Genomic DNA, 9,933 nt, shown 5'->3' with positions numbered 1-9,933 from the left:
GAAATATATTTACGCATATGTCCCCAAAACGTGGAAAACAAGTAAAATAAGGGAATGTGGTACTCACCTCAAAGACGAACAAAAGATGATTAAGATAATGAGAAGACGGGAAAAGTCACATGCGAACATTAAAGCCTAAAATAACGAGAATAACGAATACACTTAAGTAAGGATTTAAGATTGATTTAAACAACTCGATAATCAATAACAGGTATTTATTATAATATTATATAAGGATTTATTAAAATAATTATTTTGATTTATGAAAACATAATTTAAATATTATTTGTTGTTTTATAAAATTGGTTTACTTGATGTATATATTTATTAAAACATGTTTTTTTTTAAATAATAATATAAAAGTAAAATATATCTTCAAAATTATTTTTATTAGTTTTATAAACATATTATAGGTATATAAACATATATACTTACATATACGTATATACACGAACCAAAACATGAGAAAACAAATATTTATAAAGTCGGTTTTCAAGAAACTAGTTTTTATTAATTATTATTATTAATAATATATAGTTATTAAGTGTTTAAGAAGAAAATAATGTAAATTAGCTAAAAATCAAGGGTGCAGGGATCAAACCCACGACCTGCCCCCGTGATACATGTTGCTTAACCACTGGGCTGACCAGCTACATGCATCAAAAACATAACCAAAAAAATTATAACTAGAAACAGATTAAACAAGGTTTGAACATAAACCCTAGAATTTGGATTTGATTCAATCGGGTATTATTAACCAAAACAAGTTTAGGGCATTTGATCTACTCAATATCTTGATCAAAACCATAACATTAGTTACCTTGATTGATGACGAGAAGAAGGTTAATCGGACTAGACAGGGCCGGCGCAAACAGGTTGATGAACGAGATAAAAACGACCAAAATAATCTAATTAAATAGAAGGGAAACGCCGGCTAGGGTTTAAAGACCGTAACTGTTAATTTAATTGAGATATTACGAAGGATGTCTTGTTGAACAAGTCCGTACAGTTGTCGGCTAGAATAAAAAGGAAAGGCGGATCAAAACTTGATATTGTTAACTCGTTTAAGGTGTCGGTTAGGCCGAATTTGGCAATTATAAATGATTACGAGATCAAATTCATCAAATACACGAAGATTCGTTAAACCAATTTTGTGATATTAAGATTCGGGTACAAGAAAACCCAATAGATAAGAATATGGGTAATGGATAATCCAGTTCAATGATATGGGTTATATGACAAAATTGCAATATGAACCCTTAAAGTTTGAAGGTGGTTCAAAGAAAGATAAAAATGTATATTTTTGGGCTAAATATGCCAAAACCTAAAAGTTATAATTATAAGGAGTTAATTGCCATTTTCGTCCCTATGGTTTGCTACTTTCGCCACTTCAGTCCAAAATTTGTATTTTTGTCAATTTAGTCCTCATAGTTTTAAATATTAGCCAATTACGTCCTATCCGTCTAACGGCATCCAGCTATGCCGTTAGTTTAAGGGTATTTTTGTCTTTCTTCTTTTTATTTTGAGTTATTGGTCATTTTCGTCCCTGTGGTTTGATACTTTTGCCAATTCAGTCCAAAGTTTGAAATTTTGTCAATTTAAGTCAGTTTTTTTTTCTATAACCCTAGAGAGCATTATCCAAGCCCAAAACAAGTCTGCATTTACTCTGTCGACAACATTAATCATACCCCTCCTCTCGTATTTAGTTTCTATACGGTTCTTAAACTCTCCCTCATTGTGGAATTCAATGGTAAAGTGGTCAAAGCAATTCCGTGAAACCGAATTGTACGGAAAAAACTAAAAATTGTTTCTTTGATGAATGCATAATATTTAGGGTTTAGAGATTAACATATCATAACGAAAATCTGGGTTGTAATCAACTATTATACATTAATCAACAAAACAATTTTTAGTTTTTTCTGTATAATTCGGTTTAAGGGAATTACCTTGACCACTTTACCATTGAATTCCACCATGAAGAAGATTTTAGGAAATGTATAGAAACTAAATATAAGGTGGGGGGTATGATTACTGTTGTTAACAGAGTAAATGCATACCAGTATTTGAGGTTGCTCGATGGTTTTGGGCTTGAATTATGCTCTTCAGGGTTATAAACAAAAAAAATAAAAAATAAAAAAAACTGAATTAAACTGAACATTAACTTGATAAATTTTCTAACTTTGGACTGAATTGGCAAAATATCAAACCACAGGGACTAAAATGACCATTAACTCAAAATTAAAAGGAGAAAGACAAAAATACCCTTAAACTAACGGCATAGCTGGATGTCGTTAGACATATAGGACGTAATTGGCTAATATTTAAAACTATGAGGACTAAATTGATAAAATTAAAAATTTTGGACTGAAGTGGCGAAAGTAGCAAACCACAGGGACGAAAATGGCCATTAACTCAATTATAAGAAATTAAATATTAATAAAAATTAATTTAGTTCAATAAACGCAAATTATATTTATTTAGTACAAATAACCCGAACGTTGAACCAAATCGGGTAAGATTATAAGTTTGAAAACCCGAGTTGTTACATTGACCCATTTACTAATAATTATATATTTTTTAGATACTACTTTTTATATGTTTCTCTCAATCGGGTTTTTCTAATTTTTTTCCCATAGTCCATTTTCTCGTTAGGGATTGGTTATGCTCATGTTCTCTTGATCAAATATTTATTCAGATTTAAAAGGAACACCTTTTACAGGCTTTGTATGTTTGTTTTGTTTATCTAACCTTACTTGGAGTATGATCCCATTTTAATATTAACAGGGAGTCTTATTCCTTGATCTATGGTTATCAAAATTGGTGTGCAAGGACACTTTGACTGTTAATCCGTATAAGGTGATTTGTTTTGAAATAATTATGTAGCCAATGGGTTTTGGACTTTTGATATTATCTTGATGAGGACTTTTGACTTGATTCACATTTGAAAGAACTGGAGTGTTGTAAGAATCTAATATTTCTCCTGAATTTTGGTACCCTAACTACTACTTCTAAGTACATTTATAAAAGCATTACTGAAGTAGTAAGTTATTGTTCAACATATTTTATCAACAGTTTTCTTGTATACATGCATATAAACTTATTATTATGCAATGATCAATGGTTTTTTGTCTAATGTTTTTACATAAATTGTATTCCTTCAAATTTCTAATCTTTATATTATCGAATGCATGCATATAAATTTAAGAAATTTTATAGAATTTTGGTTAAGTGGTGCCAACCTTAAGATGCATTTTTGTTTTCTTATTTAATTCTCGTTATATGAGGGTTTTCGGGATTCCTTATTTTTACCTCATTATAACTTATTTTTGGGATAAGTTATAAGTTATAATACTGTAACTTATTAACTTATAAACAATCTCAAACACTTTTTTTTTAAACTTTTCTATTAAGTTATAAGTTATAATTAAGTTGCTCAAATAAGCAAATCCCAAACAGCCCCCCTATTGTGGGGAAAAGGCCCTTTAACGTAGTAACATGTTGATATGAATTGGTCATGTAACTGATCAAGTAAACAAATCTTCCTTCTTCTTTAGTTGGTCTTAGTTGAAATGACTCATTTTATGTTTGTTAATCTCATTCATTTAAGATTTTACCTTTTAGAGTAAAAATTTTGCTTAAACATTAATTATATTATTTGAAAAAAATTAACCAGACTATAACAATTAATAAAGGCCAGTGTCAACAATTTTGCACCTAAAGTACAAGATGGTACTCTCATTCTCAATTTTGCACATAATCTATAAGATGGTACTTTATTACATTTGAAGCTAGAAATGCTGAGTTTGTTAATTATTGTTAATAGAGTCGATTTATAGTGCCATAGTGAGATATGTGCCAAAAGAAACGGAAATAAGTATCACCTTGCAAATTGTCTCTACCGCCGCATCGCGAGGGTATCCTACTAGTTTAAATGTATACATGTCTAGATGTGGTTGGTTAAAGAATAAAAAAATGTCAAATAGATCTGTCATATGTCATTTCTAATTTGTTAGATTCGATAGTTTAGAAAGTACGCATTTTGAATATTTTTTAGGTTGGGAGCGTGGATTAAGAAATATTGAATATAGTTAGTATAAAAAATGTCATTTTGGTCGTTATAAACCAATGTTTTAAAAACCGTTTTTTACTCATACCAGATTGAACTAAAAAATGGTATAACCAGTTGAACTGGGTTATATCGAGAGGTTCAACCGGCTAAATAGTTTACCTTATAATTTTCAGCGAATGCAACTCCAACTTCCAAAAGTTAATGAATTTAGAATAAAAAATAATAAAAACTTAATCCATTTTAAAAAAATAATATGAAACCGCTCAATTTTAAATAAATAGTCAGAGTGTAAAACATTCCAGTTTAAATTGTTGGGTTAAAAGAATTTTGAAAAAATGTAGACCGCAAATATCAAAAAATTTCTTGGACTCTAAACCGATATTTTAGAAAAAAACCACCGGTACATTAACACCAGATATATAATGCCGGTTATACGTACTGGTTTTTAAAACATTAGATGGCTTGAAGAGTGTATCCGCGGGAAAAGCAGAAATCATAATTTTCTCTGAAAATCAATTCTCCCGCTTCCAACCTATTAACACCTAAGTTACCATTTTACCCTCCATTTCATTTCAAGAAGAATTAGGGCTTGCTTTGATTCAGCCGTCTACACTTCTATTATTCTGGTAATATCTCCTCTCTTTGTTTCCTTACGCAATTTACTATTATTATTATTATTATTATTATTATTGTAGCTAATTAGGGCAATTAGGTCATTTTGGCTGGGGTTTAGGATCTGTACTTATATGTTATGATTAGCTGTAACGGGAAAGTTAACGTACAAATTAAATTAGCGTGTTAACTTTGAGAATCAAGTAGTGTAATTATGTAATTACATCGTAATGTAATTACACTACGTTGTAAAACCGAAAACCCGAACCGAAACAAAAATCGACGGTTTGATTTTATGTTTTTGTAAATATTGAACTAACGGTCTGGTTTCGGTTTTACATGTAATAAAAACTGAACCGAATTATGATTTTTTTTAATTTAAATGATTTATAAGAATTTTATAAATATGTTACTCAAATCTTTTTGGTAAAATGTATAATAGTTTATTAGTTAACAATTAACAAAATTGTTTATACCTAAATTCAATATATTTTGCCAAATTTTTTTTCAGCCTAAAATTTTCAAGCTCAAATGGCAAAAACTGAAACCAAAATGAAAACTGAAAAACCAAAACCGAACGGTTTCAAAAATGACTACCTGTTAGTTTAATGGTTGGTTATGATTCTTATGTATTCTTATCCGTGTACTACATAAATCATATGACTACCTGTTAGTTTAATGGTTGGTTATAATCTGATTTTCATTTGTTATTGATAGTTGTTAATGATGAATGAACACATTAACATAACAGTTTTCTTTGTTTTCGTTTTTTTTTCAGATGGATAATAATGCAAATGAAAGTATCAAACAAAATGAAGGTTCCATGGTGAAGAAAGGTAGGAGTAGTGGCGAAAGCAATTTGAAGCGGTCGTTTAAGCTCGGTCTGAACGCCCTTCTCACCACTTGCTCCAAAGAGGTAGTTATATCTGCTTAACTTTATATCAAATTCAATGAGATTTGTTTTAGAAGTTAAATTTCTACAGATGTGAATAGAGAGTTTGAGTTATGTTTAGGGATCACAAAGTATATGTTACTCATAATTTTTAGGGGGGTAAACAGCCGAGCCGAGCTCCACTAGGCTCGAGCTCAGCTCGTGACTCGTGAGTTGTTTTTTCAAGCTCGTGCTCGGCTCGGTTATTATAGATTAATTAATTTATATAAGTTCTAACAATTTTTATATATTTTGAGAAAAAAATTAAATGAGCCTAAGCTCGGCTCGAGCTCGTGTGGCCAAAGCTTGGCTTGAGCTAGACTATGCAGTGTAAAATTAATACACAAAAGTCCAAAATTAGTAATACTAAAAAAATACACAAGGCTTGTTAAGGTCGACGAGCCTGAATGGGCTGTCGAGCTTCCCATACAAGGCTTGAGCTCGGGCTCGATAACTAAACGAGCTTTATTTGAGGCTCGGTCTGAGCTTGAGCTCGAAAAAAGCTCGGCTCGTATCGAGCTTTTTATTGATCCGAGTTTGAGTAGCTTGCTAGCGGATTGGCTCGTTTGCACCCATAATAAGTTTGTACATCAGGATATTGTCCATTGTTAGCGATTGTTTGCATTAAAATACTGCGCAAGTCATTACACTATTCTAGTTATAGGCAGCTGTGCTAAATTTGGTGAAACACTTTACACTAATACTAAAATTTTCATTTTTAACCTTTGATTAACTGTACTAACAATCAGTGCGGGCGGGCTGGTGAATGTGGTTTTAGCCCATAGTCAAAGTGAACAATGCTCTTACTTAACGGGTCACTTGTATTATATGTCTTGGAATTTGGATTGCAAACAGTCACCTTTTTTTTACTAATTTTGCATATAATCAAGCTATTTCAATAGAAACTATGATGCATACGTAACTAAAGCATTATTTTGAAGCTTAAACCTCGCATAAGTTGTCTCTTGCCTTGGCTCCGGGGTCCATATCACCTTGGACCTCCTCACACTTTTCAAAAGACAGTTATAGTTTTTAATTTAAAAAAAAGTAGTTTAACTGACAAAATTATCATGTAAGTACTAATTTAAAAAAAATAGTGCTAACACCGCATCAATATTTCTAGTGAAGCTATGCTAAAAGGTTATGTTTTTTGCACTATTTTAGTGCTTACATTTGGTTTTGTCTAATGTTATGAAGGAGTTCTGCAAAGCGTTTCCAAGATTTACTCAAGCAGAGAAAGAGCGTCTTCATCGACTGTATATTCAGGTCGCCCTTTACAACCATTTCTATCTTCTTATTTCAAGTACCTTCCTTCTTGCTGGTCATTAACTCAGATTTTTGGTTATTAATATCACAGGTTATTGTGTCCGTGCATCAGAATATTGAGGTAAACGTGTTTCTGTTCATCAAATGCTCATTATGTTCTCGCTCGACTTTTATGATATTTGTATGTTTAAAAGAACATATAGTTGAGGGTAAATTATTTAAAAAAAAACTAGTTCTTTCATGAAAATATGATATAATGTTTGATGAGAAAAATCAAATGCTAGAAGAATATTGTTAGATATGTGAGTTTTCGGTTTGTTCAAAACCTTATGCTTTGTATTGCTTGCCATTTTACAGGATGAGTTTGAAGCTTTGTGTGAGGAGACCAAGGTATTTTTTCTACAAGTACAACTTCATTTTTGTTAGATAATATAACTATTAAACAATAAGAAAGACACTTGGGCTGTTAAAGTATGTGTAGGAGATAGACCTGCAGGTTGTTTAGTTGCTTGGAATAGTTTACTAGTTTACTATCAGTATAAATAGCATAGATTTTGTAACATTTAGCTTTGTGAAATACAAACATATTTTTTACTGGCTATGCAGTTATAGCAGTTCAAGATATAGGTTACCGCGGTGGGATATCGGTCATTTTAATACCATGCAGAATATATATATATATATATATATATAGGGTAAGGATCCAAAGATAACCCTTTGCAAATTGAGAACTTTGAGAACCATTTTGGACCACTAAAAACACCTTTAAAAAAATCATAAAACAAAAAATAACAAAAAATTCTAGAAAAGTAAAAAAACCAAAATTCTTATATTTCATTCCGCTTTCAATTAAAAAAAATGTTGTATTATACACATATGTATAATTTTATTTAATTTTTAGTTACGTAATATACACATATGTACAGTATCATTTATCTTAAATTATACATGTGTATAAAAAACATGTAAATGTACATATATGTATATATTATACATATGTGTATATAATGTAGCTAAACCTTGTTTTTTTTATGAAACCGGGATGAAAAAAATAAGAATTTTGGTTTTTTTACTTTTTTCATTTTTGTGTTTTTATTTTATGATTTTTTTTATTTTTGGGTTTTTGTGGTCCAAAATGGTTCTCATAGTTCTCAATTTCAAAAAAGTTCTCTCATGATCCTGATCATATACACACACACACATGTATAAAACGTAACACATATAATATTAATAGTACTATCATAAGTCAACATAAAAGTGTCAATGTTTGAATTTTGAAACATGATCTAATCATAAGCCATGAAATCTTCCTCCGAGTCCACATCAACCAAGGCGTGCAAAATATTGGTCAATATTGTCGATGATATCGGAACCACTATTTTGCAAGGGACATATAACCACTATCCCACCGCCATTAATTTCATAGCTCCCTGATTTAATGCATATAAGACTGTACAATATCTTTTAAAACTTGTCATATGCATATAAAGGTTATCACTGTTTTGTGTAATAAATAACAGAGCTATGAGACTGTGTATGTATTATTATATTTGAGTTGATGCAGGTTGGAGACATTCTTGGTAGGGTAGAGGAACTTGTGGAAGAACAAACCCTTGATCCTCTATATCCGAATAAGTATGCATCTCATATTTTCAATCATAATAAACGTTCGCTGCTGCTTAGTTACTTACATACTTATATTCATTCTCTAGGCCTGTAAACGAACTGAACGGACACAAACAAGGACATGTTTTGGTTTGTTTATTTAACTTTAAACGGACATGAACACCTAATCGAACAAATATTTGTGCTCACGTTCGTTCGTTTAAAAAATGAACGTGTTCGTGTTCGTTCATTTAAAATCTAAACAAACAGTTCACGAACATATACGAAAAAAAATGAACATAATTGAACAAAGATAAACGAACATAAATGAACATACGTAAACGGATGCAAACGACCATAAGCACACTTCAATGAACCCAAACAAACAAATATAAAACATATTAGGGCAATATAATATGTAAAATACAATAATATTTAAAATTTATATTAACATGTGAATGAACATGAACAAACATACATAAACAAACGTTCACGAACATAAATGAACGAACAAAACATGTGTTCATGTTCGTTCGTCTAATTAAATGAACATGAATTTTGGTTCATTTTCATTCGTTTATTAAGTGATCGAACATAAACGAACTTCCCGCCGAACAGTTCACTTTGGTTCGTTTACATGCCTATAATCATTCATATGATTTCAGGACAAACTTGAATGACGTCACACACGTTCTGTCCACGTTAAAGGAACAGGAGATCCAAAGGCTTACAACTTTGCTCCATGACGTATGCTTCAACTCCTTAGTTCATCTGCATTCATATTTTTATGGTTTCAATTACATAATATCTCTTCTCAAAATAAAAATGCAATTTTTTTGCATATGTAGTTGTTGTTTAAGGCATTATATTTATATCTAGTTTTGATGTGTTTCCAGTCAGAAGCACAGAACCAGTTACTGAGACGTCGCGTTGAACTCTTACGCAAGGAAATACAAGATTCCTCAGGTATTTTTCTCTTTGTCTTGCTTAAAGTTACTAGATTCAACCCAAATGGTGGTTTTGCGCTAGCAGCAAACAAACGTCTTTGTAGTACCTTAAACGAGCTAAAGTTTGGCCCGAGCTCGGCTCGCTTTTTCTTTTTTAAGTAATTTATATATGTTTTTAATTTTGTTAATATATTTTGAGAAAACCGTAAATGAGCCTAAGCTTTAGGGGTGTGCAAGAAACCGAAAAAATCGAAACCGAAAAACCGAAAAATCCAAACTGAAAAAACCGAACCGAAACAAAAACCGACGGTTTGGTTTTATGTTTTTGTAAAAACCGCACTAACGGTTCGGTTTTGGTTTTGCATGTAAAAAAACCGAACCAAACCAAATTCCTAAACTTTTGTTTGTTTATGTTTTATATTAACTAATTTATTAGAATTTAATAAATATGTAACTCCAATATTTTTGATCAAATGTATATTAGTCTTTTATTTTACAATTAA

General features: G+C 30.9%; 1 protein-coding gene across 1 annotated transcript; it reads left to right on the top strand.

Annotated features, from left to right (window-relative positions):
- Nucleotides 1-5,457: 5,457 nt before the first annotated feature.
- On the top strand, nt 5,458-9,933 carry LOC143544688 (uncharacterized). Its single transcript, XM_077036729.1, has 7 exons — nt 5,458-5,597; nt 6,810-6,878; nt 6,970-6,999; nt 7,236-7,268; nt 8,443-8,513; nt 9,149-9,230; nt 9,380-9,933. The coding sequence occupies exons 1-7, from the start codon at nt 5,460-5,462 to the stop codon at nt 9,590-9,592; spliced, it is 636 nt and encodes a 211-aa protein (XP_076892844.1). The 5' UTR covers nt 5,458-5,459; the 3' UTR covers nt 9,593-9,933.

This window comes from Bidens hawaiensis, unplaced genomic scaffold, assembly GCF_021521415.1.
Source record: "Bidens hawaiensis isolate Kalapana, Puna unplaced genomic scaffold, B.hawaiensis_p1.1 tig00013690_1, whole genome shotgun sequence".
Lineage (NCBI taxonomy): Eukaryota > Viridiplantae > Streptophyta > Magnoliopsida > Asterales > Asteraceae > Bidens > Bidens hawaiensis.
The sequence above is the reverse complement of the archived record's forward strand: the minus strand, read 5'-3'. Positions and strand labels throughout refer to the sequence as shown.

Coding starts and splice junctions, on each gene's coding strand:
- LOC143544688 (XM_077036729.1), top strand. CDS start 5,460: ATGGATAATAATGCAAATGAAAGTATCAAACAAAATGAAGGTTCCATG. Junction 6,879..6,969: donor TTCATCGACTGTATATTCAG/GTCGCCCTTTAC, acceptor TTAATATCACAG/GTTATTGTGTCCGTGCATCA. Junction 7,000..7,235: donor CCGTGCATCAGAATATTGAG/GTAAACGTGTTT, acceptor GCCATTTTACAG/GATGAGTTTGAAGCTTTGTG.